Below are 14,971 nucleotides of genomic sequence, written 5' to 3'. Positions count from 1 at the left end.
AGTGTGGTGACTCTAATATATACCAGATGGTAATTAATAAATACTGAATATTTTTGTAAATATAAATTTTAGGTCATGCAAATTCTAAAATGCAATAACATTGAAATTAATTAATAATCTGATGAAAATTTTAAATTCTAAATTAGATGAAATTAAGGAAAACATTTTAATTTAGGTTTGAAGTTCGTCACCCCTATGGGAAGGAAGTTACAAATTTAATTAAAAAAATTCTAACGAAAATTCTGCAAAAATTTAAAAAGTTCTAGCTCCAAAATTAAGGAATAGTCTAAAAAAGGTATAAAACTCTTAAGTTACAATTTTTGACATTGTTCCCAAATGGTGTTGCTAGATCTGAAAAATTTGCAGTGTGGCAACCATTGGGTCAAAATAGTGTTTCCACACTAGATTTTAGGGGAACAAAAGCTGTTTCTGTATGGAATTTGTTTTTGTGGGCACTTTTGCACAGTTTTACCAAAAATATTAATAGCACAACTAAGCAGAAAATATATTTAAAATAACCAGGTATCCAGTTAATAGCGATATTGAAATCTTTCTAGCAAGCGAACTATAAAATAGCTAATTTGGCAAGTTGTGATTGGAAATGTGACGCATAATGCGAAAACTGTCGACAAAAACTTGAGAAAAATTAATTACACTTCGAGAAAAACGAAGGAATTCAACATGAGTGAGTCTGTGGTGGCAGAAGAGGTAGATGTCACTTCCGGGCAGACGATGGTTAACAACAAGATCCAGTTTTCCAAGGAAGTGAAGCAGGTTATCGACAAGGTATGTATGCCTGTGAAAATTGTGAAAATAGGTCGCAGTTGGGTGGAGCACCCACGTATGCAACGACCCTTCATGGTATACATATCTGAATACCTGGGAAAATTATAGGTACTGAAAACAGACGAACAGGATCCAATGGATGCGCCTGACTTCAACACTGTGGATTATATTAATCAGATCTTTCCCAATGAGCAATCGCTGGCAACAATTGATGAAACCATACAACGGATGCAGTGCGAAGTCTCCCTTATTGACGACAATATACGTTCGGTGGTGCGTGGTCAGACCAACACTGGACAGGATGGGCAACTGGCGCTGTGTGAGGCGCAAAAGGTGATCAGCTCCTTGTTCAGCCACATTATCGATGTGAAGACGCGCGCAGAGCGCACGGAGGAAATGGTAAAGGAAATAACCCGCGACATTAAACAGTTGGATTGCGCTAAGCGTAATCTGACGTCGGCCATTACTACGCTAAATCATCTGCATATGCTTGTGGGTGGCATTGAAAGTCTGAACGAGTTAATTGAAAGACGGTCCTATGGAGAGATCTTAAATCCACTGCAGGCCATCACCGAAGTCAACCAGCATTTCCAGCAGTACTCGGACATTGAAGAGATCAAGGTCAGTAAGCAGTTCGTTAGCTTTTAAAATTGACTTCTATTGAAATCATCTATCGCAGAATCTTTCCCAGAGCGTGGATAAAATTCAAGTGACTCTGGCGCAGCAAATTACGGAGGATTTTAAGGATGCTTTCGCCAGCAAGCCATCAAGTCAACACAGATTGGGTTTAAATCAGCTGGGAGATGCGTGCAAGGTGCTGTCCGTGCTGGATGCCAAGGTGAAGAAGGAGCTGCTCAAATGGTTTATAGCTCAACAGTTGGAGGAATACATGCATCTGTTTCACGAGAACCAGGACATTGCTTGGCTGGACAAAATCGATAAGCGTTATGCCTGGCTGAAGCGTCATCTTTTGGACTTTGAGGACAAGTACGGTGCTGTGTTCCCGTTGGATTGGGAGGTCTCTGAGCGCATCACTGTTGAGTTTTGTCGTCAGACGCGACAGCAGCTATCACAGATCATGGCCAAGCGAACCAATGAGATTGATGTGCGTCTGTTGCTCTTCGCCATCAACAAGACGCAGGCCTTTGAACAGCTGCTCTCCAAACGCTTTACGGGAGTCACTTTGGGTGCCACGCCAGCAGAGCAAACTCGCGTGCTCACGTTACCAACGACAGCAGAGGCACCGCTCACGATAACCGTCTTCCATGACCAGATTGGTCAGTGCTTCAAGACGCATCTGGATATTTATATACGCAGTATAGATCGCAATCTCTCTGAGCTGCTGGAAAAGTTTATTGAGATGTCCAAGGAGCCCTACAAGTTCGCTGAGGCGAAAACCACTGTCTATCCCAGCTCGGGTGATCTCTTTGTCTTCTACAAAAAGTGCATGGTCCAGTGCAATCAACTGAGTAACGAACAGCCTATGTACAATCTGGCGCTGGTCTTCAAAAAGTATCTACGGGAATATGCCTCCAAGGTACTCGAGGGAAGCACGCCTAAGCTGGTTCCCAACAGTACCAGTAGTTCCATTGGCAAAAGCGTCTCTTTGTTAACTAGAGACATGCAAAATCTCTCCACGGCTGCCGGACAAGTGTTCCACAACTTCCTCAAGGAGGGCGACACTCAGCGTTTTGCACGCGATGATCTGGTGCGCATTTGTTGTGTTCTGACCACCGGTGAGTATTGCCTGGAGACGGTGCAGCAACTGGAGGATAAACTAAAGGAGAAAGTGACTCCTGCGTATGTCGGCAAGATTGATATGAGCGAGGAGAAGGATGTATTCCATCGGTGAGTTGACAGTTGGTGAATTTCCTGCAACATATTATTGTTAAAGGTATCTCCATTGTTTACTCTAGCATTATTTCCAATTGCATCCAACTGCTCGTACAGGATTTGGAAGCGGGATGTGAGGCTTCGTTGCAGACCATGGCCAAAGTGCAGTGGCAGCACATCAGCAATGTGGGTGATCAGAGCGCCTTCATCAGCAGCATTTGCAGTAATTTTAAGCAAACGGTGCCCACAATTCGAGACACACTCGCCAGTTCTCGCAAATATTTCACACAGTTTTGTCATCGCTTTGTGGCCGCCTTTATTCCTAAGTTTATCAATGTGCTGTATAGGTGCAAGTTGACGCTGTCGGATGGCTCCAATAATGTTCTCGGCTGTGAGCAGCTGCTGCTGGACACGCACTCGCTGAAATCGGCGTTGTTGGAGCTGCCCTCGGTGGGTTCAAGTGTCAATCGCAAGGCACCCACTAGCTACACCAAAGTGGTTGTTAAAGATATGACGCGAGCCGAAATGATAATCAAAGTGGTCATGACGCCAGTGCAACCACCGGCTCATTTCACTCAACAAGTGCTAAAATTGCTACCGGATATTACGATAGCCGAGTATCAGAAAATACTCGACATGAAGGCGGTGAAGCGCGTGGATCAACTGCAGTTGATCGATCTCTTCAAGCACACGGCCTCAGCGGCAGCAGTCAGCGGTCTAATGGACACACCAAATAGCGAAGAGGAACTGCCAAATGCGAGTGAAGCTCCTGCAAACTCTACTGAGGATAACGAGAGTACAGCTGTCTCATCTACGGATTCGACAACAACAACAGCAACTGCATCAACTTCCACGCCCAAACGTGCCTTCATCTTCAGCGTTGGCAGTTTTACGGGCAGCGCGGATAAAAATGCCGATGGCAGTTCTCAGACTGGCATACGCAAGCTGGAGAGTCTACTTAAGAAACGGTTTCCCTAGTCAAACACATTTACTAGTAAATAAATAAAAAAAACATTCCATTAGTTAAGTTGAGTGCAATTTGTTGTGTCAATGTTAATGTAAACAAATTAATTTTATTTTAAAAACACTCGAAAGTTAATACAATCTCCGTTAACAATATAATTAATTCAAACTGAAATTGTATAATATTTTCATACAACGTGAAACTTTGTTTTCCAAATAATTAAAAACACTTTGTTTTATCGATAATATAATTGATTTTATTATAAACTTGACTTAGCTTTAAAACATAAACTTATATGACTATATTGAAAATGGTTTTCTCATATACGTGTTTAATGTTCATGGTAATAATGACTAATGCGTTGGAACCTTAAATTAACAATGCGTTTATGCTATGTACATGCAAGCTACAAACTAACAATTTGTGTGTGTTTTGAATATTCCTCTAACGTATGATCTAATTTGAAGATCTTTTGAAAGTTTTGATAGACGCAAATGAGCGCACAAAAAAATACAAATCTCTATAACAAAAGACTTAAGACACGAACTTGCTTACGAGCTATACTCTTCTTAATTTATTTGTAGTATTAATTATATCTATAAATATGTGATTATTTGTATGATTACGTTTGTGGGGTGTGTACTGTATGTATGTATACGAGATATGCTTTGGTTTAATTCCAGCACTGCAAATGACCCTTAATGAAACACTGATGCTATACTATATATAGTATATATGCTATATGACTATTACGCAGTAGGCGTGGCAGTCGGCATTCAAAGGCCAGTTAGAACCATGTGGCTAACAACGCCCGAAGCCGACGCTACTTATTATGTACAGTCTAGTCTTGGCTAGGGGGTATTTACTCGCACATTTAAATACACAGTATTTACAGAAGACGAGTAAAGGCTTAAATTAAATACAATCTTCTAGACGGCCACAATCTTGCTGGGATCGACCTTGACGCGGAGAAAGACCGTGTCGCTCTTGATGAATGGCCGACTATGGAGCAATTCGTGGGAGATAAAACGGGGAAAGCCAAAGCCAAGCTGATCGGGTTCATTCGATGGCCGCTGGAAGTTCTCCCAGGTGGGATCGGGCACAAATGATTCGGCCACGCCTCCCTGACCACTCTGGGCGCCCTGCTCGAACAGCGTAAAGGTGATGGAGTGCGAGAATGGCCATTTGAGAAGAGCATCATATTCTCCCGGCAGCACTTTGATGTAGACCGAGACATGGGTATTCTCGCCGGGACCGTTGCCATTGAGAAACATGGATGCCTGCAACTTGTAGCCATACTGAGAGGTGTAGAAGGGTGGCGAGACCAGCTCGAGTCCATCTTTTCCGCGTGCTTCCGACATTTTAGCTGACCAATCTGTGATCTTCCACAGCAACGTGCCTGTATAATTTATGGAAAGTTTGGATACCGCAGACTTAAGCATTTGGATTTGTTGACCCTGTCGGCTGCTCAGCGCCACCATCATCGATAGATGAGCCGCTGCGCTGTTCTCCAGATGTGCGTCTAGCAGCTGACGTGGTCCCTTGAACCGACAACCGGCTTCCTTGAAGCTGCAGGCCACCGCCAGCGATTGGCACTCGTCGCGCAGATGCGCCTCCAGCTCACCACGAGCTATGGGACCCGCATCGCAGCGCTGCGGGCAGGCCAACGGTGTCCTGGGGCATTGGGCTGCATGCAGCTGCAACGTGTCTGCGGAGAATTCCCTCTGGCAGTGGGCACAACGACGCAGACGCTTGACACAATCCTTGGACTTGTGCAGAGTCATGCGACCACGCAGCACACGTTGTCCACACTTGGCCTCACAGTAAACCGGCTCCTGGCCACAGCTGCCATTGTGCTCCTCCAGCCCTGCGCCAGAGAATTCGCTCTGGCAGAACTCGCATCGGGTGCGTCTCATGGTGCACGTGTATTGCAAGTGGTCCGTCATCATGATGCGTGGGATCTGTGCCCCACACTTGTTGGGACACTGTGTGGCATCGTGTTTGCAAGTATTTAAATGTGCCTTTAGCTTCCTCAGCTCGTCGGACCACTTGCAGCCTTGCTTGTGGTGTATGCAAAAGACCAGGGAACCCATGATGGCCTGCTTCGGATCCGGACCGGGGTAGATCTGCAAAGGTAAGCGTAAAAGATGCAGTTAGTAAATGTAACAAGTGGGGAAAGTATTTTAATAATATAATCTTAAATTTCTAGTTCCACAAAGAAAAGCTATTACAAATGTCTACAAGAAATCATGTTAAATACTTTTTTTCCTAAGATCTGGTAATACCAATCTTTTCTAAATTTATTTTTTAAGAAGTTATTTAAGATACTTTTTTATTAAGAACTATAGACATTGTTAAAAAAAAGTATAACTTTTCTATAAAAACACCTAAGCATAAAGTTCTCTCTTATGTCTCTTAAAAATATATTGTCAATAACAGTAGAACATTCGCGTGAGGATAAAAAGTTATGACTGGTGCCTTTGAGTAAAAACTTCTTTATAAGTACTATAAGTGATAGTAAAAAAAACTTTATTTATACATGCCATTTAAAGATGATAGATTTGCTTAAACAGATTTGTTTTTAATTAAAATTATTAACTGTATTTCAACAATTTATTCACAAAATACACGTTTTATTTCAAACCTACTTTGCTTCGAACTTTGCCAAAACGTTGCCAAAAACCCATAACAACTTGACAACTTCAATAGCGGGTGTTGACTGTTTAAAATTCTGAGCTGGCCTCACACTTTTATAGCTGACTGTAATGACACTTGAAAGGCTAATAGAGTTAGCTGATAAGCCTGATATTTAAGGATTTTCATGCCTTATCTTTTTAGGCAATCCAACCTGTTGTTTGTCTATCACATGAATGCTATCTGCTTTTTCTGGCTACCTAAGCAATTTGTTACCTGCCTCACACCTATTTTTCTTTTACCAATCGAAGCCCTCAACTATTTACACATGACTGCTCATGTTCTAAGACACACACACACACACACACCCAGTTCTTGAGACATGCACTTCCTGTCTTCCATTTTGGGCCTGCAGTTCGCTTCAGCGCATTTTGTTGGCCGAGTCTGGAAAAACTGGAAAACTTCTCCCCAGCTTTAGTCTTAATTACAAATGGAAAAATGGGGGTGTGGTTATGAAGTGCACCCAGATTAATATTATAAATTGTGCGAAAATATTTACGACTTGCCATAAATCTAATTACGAGCCAACTTTTAACTCAACGCCCTCATCTTTTGACAATTTCTTGCATTTGGAATTTTATTTGAAAAACTATTAAAATATGCCATGGATAATTTAATAGAGGCAGACCCCAAAGTGATCAGTCCTCTAATGGCATATGTGTAGAATTAGTATGTAAGTATGTGTAAGTAGACACACATGTGCACCCCCAACTCCCGAGCGTCGCGACATTTCCGGTTGACTCTTTTAATTGACCTTATCTGCAGCTTGGTTTGCAACTGTCGACGGCGCCCGGGAAGAGCGTGGCTTGACTTTTGATAAATGAACATGTCGCCCCGCTGGCTTAGGGTAGACACAGCTATAATTCTCGCTACCAGTTTCATCTCCAGCTCCAGCTCCCAGAGACAACAGAGCGTTGTAGAAATGACATCAAAAAAACGAAAGATATAATAAGCAATTAACACATGAGTCGGGCCTGAGTTGAGTCTGTTTGGAATGGGCGTAAAGCATGAAACAGAAACAGAAAACTGAATTAAAAAAATAAAACATAAATACATACGCATATATGTACATATTTCTATGGAATTGCCTTTTGCTGGTAATTTAATTTAACGTGAAAACAAGTTTCTGCTGTTTTATGTCAACTTTTAATGACAAAAGAGCATTAAAATAAAACTATATTAAGTTGAAGTGTAGATATCTAACTCTGAACTTTACTCATAGAGGCATCATCAGGTCATGGACCAATTTGCAGTTCTGAAATGGGTGCCACTTTATAGAGGGGGAACTGTACTTGTACTCATAAAGGAAGTACATGTTGTATCCTGACTGCCACTCAATCTGTTTGCAACCTAAACAAATGCAAATGTTTACACTAAAAGCAAATGATGAACAGCAGCAGGAAATATGGAAAAGAGGCTTTGACTCCAACTCCCAAGAGTCTCAAAAGATCAAAAGCCGTCTGACAACTGTTTGTCAACGTTGTTTACAAGGAAATCAAACAGTCTAGTGGGACGAATAGAGGGGGAATCCCAAGATCATTGACTTTTTATTGTGGCAATTATTAAAAATGTGCTCGAGGTTTATTTGGACCACACAGCGTGGGTCGTTATCGAGTCATTGTATAATATAATTATCCAAGTTTAGTTACTTTAACTGATTTCGGAAAATGAAGAAATCTCTCAAGTCTGCCAATCTGGCAATGTGAACTGTCTTGAAACACGTCTACCGACTGTTTGGGCGTTTTTTAACAACTTTAAACTCCAAACTGAAAGCAAAAGTTTGCAAAAAAAAAAAAAATACGCAAAAGGAAGAAGAAATAAATAAAATGAAATAAAATAAAATATTCAATGAACTGCACCGAAAGACGTGTGACTTTAATGCTTTTGTTATATAATAAAAATCAAATGATTTAAAATACAATTTGTGCGTGCGAGGCATGAAAATGAAAGCGTGTCCAAACGAATAAAATATACATCAAAAGTCCAAATTAAAAACTGATATAATTAAAAAAAATCCAACTAACTCGATGGCTATGTGGCAAAAAACAAAAATAAAGAGTGGCAAGTGTTGTGGCAAATGTGGCAACAGTTGCTGCATTTGTTTTTATTTTCATTTCATTTTTATGCCCCTGGAAAAGGCCACTTCGTTGCACTTGGTACATCATTAAAATCAACTGGAAAACATTTTTTAAATTTCAGCCAAGAGATGCACATGCTCTTGGCATGGGTCTTACATGCTCATTCACATATTCAAAAGTATTTCCATAAAGTTCAAGGCGCTCATAGATGTTGTAGTAGTTTGGGATTGGGAGCTGGGAAGGGGATTGTTGGATTCCGCTGACATGCCTGATTTATTTTTGTTGTTTGGCTTTTTATGGCTTCGTTTGCAGCCGGGGAGGTTTTGGCCCCAATCAGGCAGCAATTTAATTTTCCATATTCTTCCCATGCCAACGCATTGTTTATGTTTCTGTTGAAAGCTTTCCCGAAGCACCAAATAACATTTTTGGGCATTTTGTTTTATTAATAGACAAATGAAGCATGAGATGCTTGTTGCAAGTTGTCCTCATTGGGGGATAGAGGAGGTACTTCTACTGCATTTTAGGGGGCAATCTGTTTTGATTTTTATGGAGACTGCGGATGATAATAGCTTCAAAGCTGTGGAATAGGTAGTTGATAATAGAAAAGTTTCATTTCCGACCATACTTATATCTGAAGTAAAAGGAAATGACAACTTAAATTAAGTTTCTTTCATACACAATTAGTTGAGTCTTAAGTAACTACGTAATTTTTATTAAATTGAAATATTGACTTATTATTTTTTTTATATTCAAGTAATTAATAGAAACATAGGCAGTAAATTCATTTCCCATATCAAAGTTCATTTGAAAGTTTTAATTTAATATAATGTAATTTAACTTCATTTAGATTTGTCATTAGCTGTGCACGATCTGTCAACATGCTAACTGAAAAATCATCAATGCATACAGTTTTAGCTCTGCTAACAATTGGCTGCCATTGATGGGGTAGCTTAGCACCTTGGTAATTATTGTAAGAGCAACCCGGGCCACTTCCGTTTGGTCTGTTAACAAAGTTCTTTGTTTGAGTTTGTTTAACCAAAACAGTTTTTAGATTCATTTGTGGTGCATACAATGGGCACAGGGACAGTGACACCACATGGCTCCAATGCACCACGCACCAAAATTTCCAACTCCAATATGAAATGGGAGACAAACAAAACTTGGCATGGGTCTCTCATCGCGGGTCTCTGACTCTGGCATGCTTTTAATAGTACGTGAGCATTGGAATTAGCTTCTTTTTTTTATTTTATGTATGTAAGTGTATATTTTTCTCATATTTCTTCTATTTTGTTTTGTGTTTGCTTTAAACATTTTTAGCGTTCATATGACGACTGTCATTATGAGCTCCCAATTGGGAACTGTGCTAAATGTTTTCATATCAAATTAGACCGCTTTTGCGTATTTGCTCAGACCAAAAACTTCCCACAGTATTTTGTTTTCCTCTTTCTATGCCGAAACAGCTGTGCGACAGGTTTTGATGTTGATTATGATGAAATAGTACGCCCAAATGGGCGTAACACTCGCCTCAGCTGACCCAATAAAGTGAATGGGGCAGGTTCCTCAACTTCCCAAGCTGAAACTGCAACGTTGGCCATTTTCAAATGCAAAAAAAAAAACAGCTGATGCGCAGTTTTATAAATTTCACAAAGAGCTGCAAATACTACAACAACAACAGTATTTATAGCGATGGTATAGATGATATTATATCTCAAAGTGAGCTCCCAGACAGCTGCAAAAATGAAAACAAAACATGGTCAAAGCCAGAAACGAGTTTTCGAGCGATTCACTGAGAAAGAGAGCGCAAAAGAGACACTGCATAAATAGAGAGAGAACTATAGAGAGTGAGAGAGAGCGAGTTACAGCAGCTGATCTACAAACAGGTAAATCGCTCTGCACCTGCACGCATACAGCAATAAAGCGTAGACACACACACTATTATAGTTGTTATTGTTGTTGTTATTGTTGTTGATGAATTTGCATTCATTTTTGGCTTGAAAACAGCTAAATTAGATGTATAACCAATGTTCTAAATTTTGTGCACAGCATTGCCACACTTCACCACAGTTGCGCTGTTGCCCAACTTCACAGCAAATCGCGGATTGCAGCATCGCGTCTTGTTGCGTCTGCGATGTGTTGCAATTTTATGTTTTTTTTTTGTTGCAGGTGAACTTTGTGCTGCGTTAGCTTTATGATCGTTGCTTTTTTTTTTTTGGGAGCAGCTGTTGTGCTGTAACATTTAAAATTGCTGGGGAGAGCTGACAGCTGCCTTGGGAAGGCGGATCTGAACAGGAAGCGAGTTAACTGCTGACATTTCTCTGTTGGCCAAGTTAAATAACACATTTTTCGGGTTCTTCGACTGCTACAATTTTGTGCTGTTCACGGCAATATTTGTGCAATTGCCACGTTCTTGACCAGGTCCAAGAGAAAACAGTTGACTCAGCTTACAGACACAAACACTCACACACACTCTCTCGCACACACAATTTGTGCCATTAACAGCAAGGTGCGAAATGCTAATCAAAGGCAATTTCTAAAGCACGTTTCGAGCCCGATCCTCGGCCAGACTGTGGGAAAAACAGGAAAAGTTTTTCAATTGGAGCAAGTTAATTTATTTTAATTTGTGGGAAATTTGTTGGAAAAGCTGGCGGAAATACTTCTATCGCATCCGCTGCTCAAGCATTCCAGGCAGGCAGCTAAGCAGTTAGGAGCTATGCGTGGCATGTGGCAAGTGGTTTATTTTTTGGTAGCAGACGCCTACGCGAACCGGTTAACTGGTTTACCTTTGGCCAAGGATGTTAGTGGCAACTGGAAAAGCCGCTTGAAAACAACTTTTCCAGAAAAATCAAAACAATAAACTCGTTTTCGTTTCGCTGGTAAATGGCAAACAAGCTGCGACTTTTTAGAGACTCTCTTTGCCAATTTGCTGTTGTTGTTGTTGCTGGTGGTGTTGGTGCTGACTTATATAAGCGCATTCTTCTAACGGTTTTGCAGACTGTCCGCTTCATTGGGCAGACGACGCCTTTCAACTTTGGCATTTCTTGCTGTTTGCTCAGGGGATGAGGTGCAAGTTGCTGTTGCTGTGTTGTGGATGCAACGACGGTAGCGGCGCCAAAGTTGTAAGTCACGATTTTTCACAAGCAACGATTGAAAAGTGTGGCATGTTGTTGATGTTGTTGTTGTTGTGGCACGTATTGCGCTAGTTGCCAACGTGTCGTGGTCTGTGGGTGTGGCAACACATGCTTATATATATTGGTAACTATGCGAACCATAACTAAACTTGGACAACGGACTGGAAGGAATGCAATGCACTCTGCAATAGGAAACCACTGTGACCTTTCAACAAATTGTGGCTAATTTAGCTGAATTAAACTTTGGCTATGGTATGTGGCAACGATTAAATATTCTTCGATTAAACTTTGAAAACATCTAGAAATTTTTCAAATATTTTAGATATGTTTTATTTCAATTGTTTAACTCTTCTTCTCATATTTCGTTTTATTTCTGTTGTTTTATTTAAATGAGCTTAATTTTTTTAAAAATGTTTATTATTGTTATATTTTAGACTTGAAAACTTGATAAAAACGTTAAAATAATTACATTATTTTAATTTGTACTTTTAAACTGTTAAATACAGTTTCTTTAAATATACTGTAACTTGAAAAATTAGTTCATATTTTAAAACTTATATTATTTATTGAAATGCTTTCCAGCTCGAAATCGTTTAGGGTTTTTGAACTCTTTCATGATAATTTTATTAGAAATCTGTTCAAATCGGATGTTTCATAACTTACTGAATAGCACATTATCTATTTATACGGAGTTATCAACAGCCACATTCCTTTTGCCTAGTTAAACACATAAATCGAACTCGATCTTTAGTTTGTTTATGGCTTTTTTCCAGTTATTTTCCCAGGCATGTTGAGAGTTTCTAACATGTTGAGAGTTTCCCTATACGAATTGTGCTCACTGTGGCGCAGACAATTGTCAGCCACGTTGTGCACATGTGTCGTCTGCAACTGGGCGCCCTTTGCGATGTCCCATTCTCAATACCATTCCCATTCTCAAACTCAATCCCTGAGCCAACACAAACATAAACATACATATATATTCCCAGTGCAGTTCAAGCGTGGCGACATCCTGTTTGTTTTTCAGATTTTTTTATGTCTATTTTCCCGCACATGTGTGTCTCTTTCTACACATGTGTGTGTGTGTGAGGTCTACAATTTGAATGAAGCGGCGTTTAGTTAAGCAAGCATTTTGCCAAATTGCTCTCAACTTGGCCATCAACTGGTGGCCATAATAATTGCAAAAACAACAACTCGCATGGAGGCCATTATGACGTAGTATTCATGAATCGATTAAATCGAGTAGATACAAAACTCGATAGTTGTTTTCATAGGCTGTCAACATGGGGAAACATAACTCGCTTATCTAGCCTAGAAATCATGATAATGTTCGGTTATCAATTATCGCTGTTGTTTTACTTTCCCATCGAAATGGGCTATTAACAGTCAAGCTACGCTATAACGAATGAGAAATGCTTAAAAAGATTGTGCAAAATAAAGAGATTGAACTATGAATACAAATTCTTAAAAATTTGGAAAAATATTACAGATTATAAACATGACGAGTAATCTAAGAGAGCTGTTCATTATATTGATGTTTGACTTTACTTGTTACCAGCTCTATAGCCCTATTTGTATGTTGGATATTTGGTCTATTTGCTTTAGGAAACTGATTGATTGCTAATGATAAGTGGGGTTTAACTTAACTTTAGCTGCGCTCTATTTTTTTTTTTGTAATTTCAATTGCAAATGGGTCAATGAGCTTTATCTTTATCAGGGCCAACTGTTTGCACAGCTGTCAAAGCCAAGCAGGAAGTTGGTCACGAAACTTCCCGCTTTCCCTTTGCCCCTCTTCCCTATTGAACACTTACGATCTGTTCCAGTTCCGTTATGGGCATATTGTTGTTGTTGTTGCTGCCCGGCGTTGGAGAATTGTGTGAAGCGGCCGATGAATGGGACGAGGACACTGTCGATGAGGAGGAGCGTGATGTGGCGCAATTGTTGTGACCTTTGGTCTTGTTCCGGGGCGGCGTTGGAGGCGGCACTGGACCGGCCAGTGTTGAGCAATCCTTGGAATTGCGATTGGGGGAAAGACGTGAGGGGAAACTCAACGTTTTGGTCCACTGAGCCAAGCTGCGTACCATTTTGTAGTCTTATTGTCTTGTTTCTCTATTGAAACTAATCCAAAAGTGTTTCAATGTGTATTTAATTGAGTTTTTTCAACACGGTTTAATGTTTTTTTTTTATTATTTTAATTTGCAGTTTTCAAACACACATCATCATGATAAGTTAGTTTGAGTATTTCACAATTTTGTTCAAGTATTTCAAAACTTCACTCAACTCTCGCAATACGCACGCGCAACTGTGTTGATGATTTTCTTTGAACACTTTTTGTTTTTTTTTTTTGTTTTTGGTATTTGAATTTGGTAGAACGCACGAATTACGAACCGTTTGCGTCGCTTGCTCGAAAGCAACTGAAATGACGCAGTCGCTGTGCACTAAACGTACCCAGAGACCCGGTCTCAGCAGCACTCACACAAGCACAGCGATGAACACACACAGGCAGTGCGAGCAGCGACACTCACACACATATGCGCAACGGCGAGTGTGCAAAGGAGATAGCATCAGAGTGCTCGCCCTGCCATTGCACTTTAGAGGGAGACAAAAGCAAAAACAAAGGCTGCAGCAGCAGCTGCAGCAGCAGCAGCATTGCCTGGGGAAGAGTTTGCCATATGGAGTCGCAGTTGATTCAGTTTCTCAATTCTTTTGATAAACTGATGAAATTGGCACTGAGCCCAAACAATCTTAACTATTGAGAACAGTTGCTAAATCGTTGCGTAGTCTATGAAGCGTATTAGAAACTGTATTTAAAGATATTTTTGTTGCAATTGTGAGAGCTAAAGCTCAAAGTCAAAGATTAATCACATAATTGCAGCTTGATAAAAACATTGAAAATAACTTACAATGCTGTACATTAGTAATTATCAAATTACTTTAAAGTAATTAATATAATGAAGGGAATAATACCGGAACCGTAAGCGAAATAAATTATTTTTTAAGAACCGAAAAGCAAAACGGTAATACCGGCACGCTTTCGGTACACTTTTCCAAAAATATTTTTTATTTTTCTGTTTGATTCTTATTTAGATTTACTTATATTAAAAAAAAAAAAACTTTTGACTTATTAAGTTTCTACATAAGTTCAGAATTTATAACTTTGCTAAAACTGCGTTTTTTTTCAAGATGAATGTAATTTTTATCATGGTTTTAGTTTCTTTGTCTCGATTTTTATGCTAAGGCTCCGTCCTTGAAAATATTGAAAATTGGAAATTTTTAATCTAAATTTATTCTTTTAATTAGCTTATTATTTCATTTGTTATAAGTATTTGGTACAAAACAAAACTATAAACTTGATTCTAAGACTTTTATTTTCTTGTAAGAAATCAATTCAAATTGGACATAAATTTTGACTTGTTAAGTTAAGGAATTTATTTATTTTACATATTAATACTTAGAGCTCTATATAAAATGGCTTTTCCAGCAGTTGGCTA

At 39.6% G+C, this 14,971-nt stretch overlaps 2 protein-coding genes across 2 annotated transcripts; one reads left to right on the top strand and one right to left on the bottom strand.

Annotated features, from left to right (window-relative positions):
* The first annotated feature begins 409 nt into the window (after window positions 1-409).
* On the top strand, window positions 410-3,953 carry LOC117780401 (vacuolar protein sorting-associated protein 53 homolog). The gene is made up of 4 exons (XM_034616915.1): window positions 410-786; window positions 895-1,407; window positions 1,466-2,634; window positions 2,703-3,953. Exons 1-4 carry the CDS (start codon window positions 682-684, stop codon window positions 3,595-3,597), a joined length of 2,682 nt encoding a protein of 893 aa, XP_034472806.1. The 5' UTR covers window positions 410-681; the 3' UTR covers window positions 3,598-3,953.
* LOC117780402 (TNF receptor-associated factor 4) lies at window positions 3,813-13,869 on the bottom strand. The gene is made up of 2 exons (XM_034616916.1): window positions 13,292-13,869; window positions 3,813-5,709 (listed from the first exon to the last, which is right to left on the bottom strand). Exons 1-2 carry the CDS (start codon window positions 13,562-13,564, stop codon window positions 4,513-4,515), a joined length of 1,470 nt encoding a protein of 489 aa, XP_034472807.1. The 5' UTR covers window positions 13,565-13,869; the 3' UTR covers window positions 3,813-4,512.
* Between the last annotated feature and the right edge of the window lie 1,102 nt (window positions 13,870-14,971).

Source organism: Drosophila innubila, assembly GCF_004354385.1.
Source record: "Drosophila innubila isolate TH190305 chromosome 2L unlocalized genomic scaffold, UK_Dinn_1.0 4_B_2L, whole genome shotgun sequence".
Classification (NCBI taxonomy): Eukaryota; Metazoa; Arthropoda; class Insecta; order Diptera; family Drosophilidae; genus Drosophila; species Drosophila innubila.
Note: the sequence above shows the minus strand (reverse complement) of the source record. Positions and strands in the feature narration are given on the sequence as shown.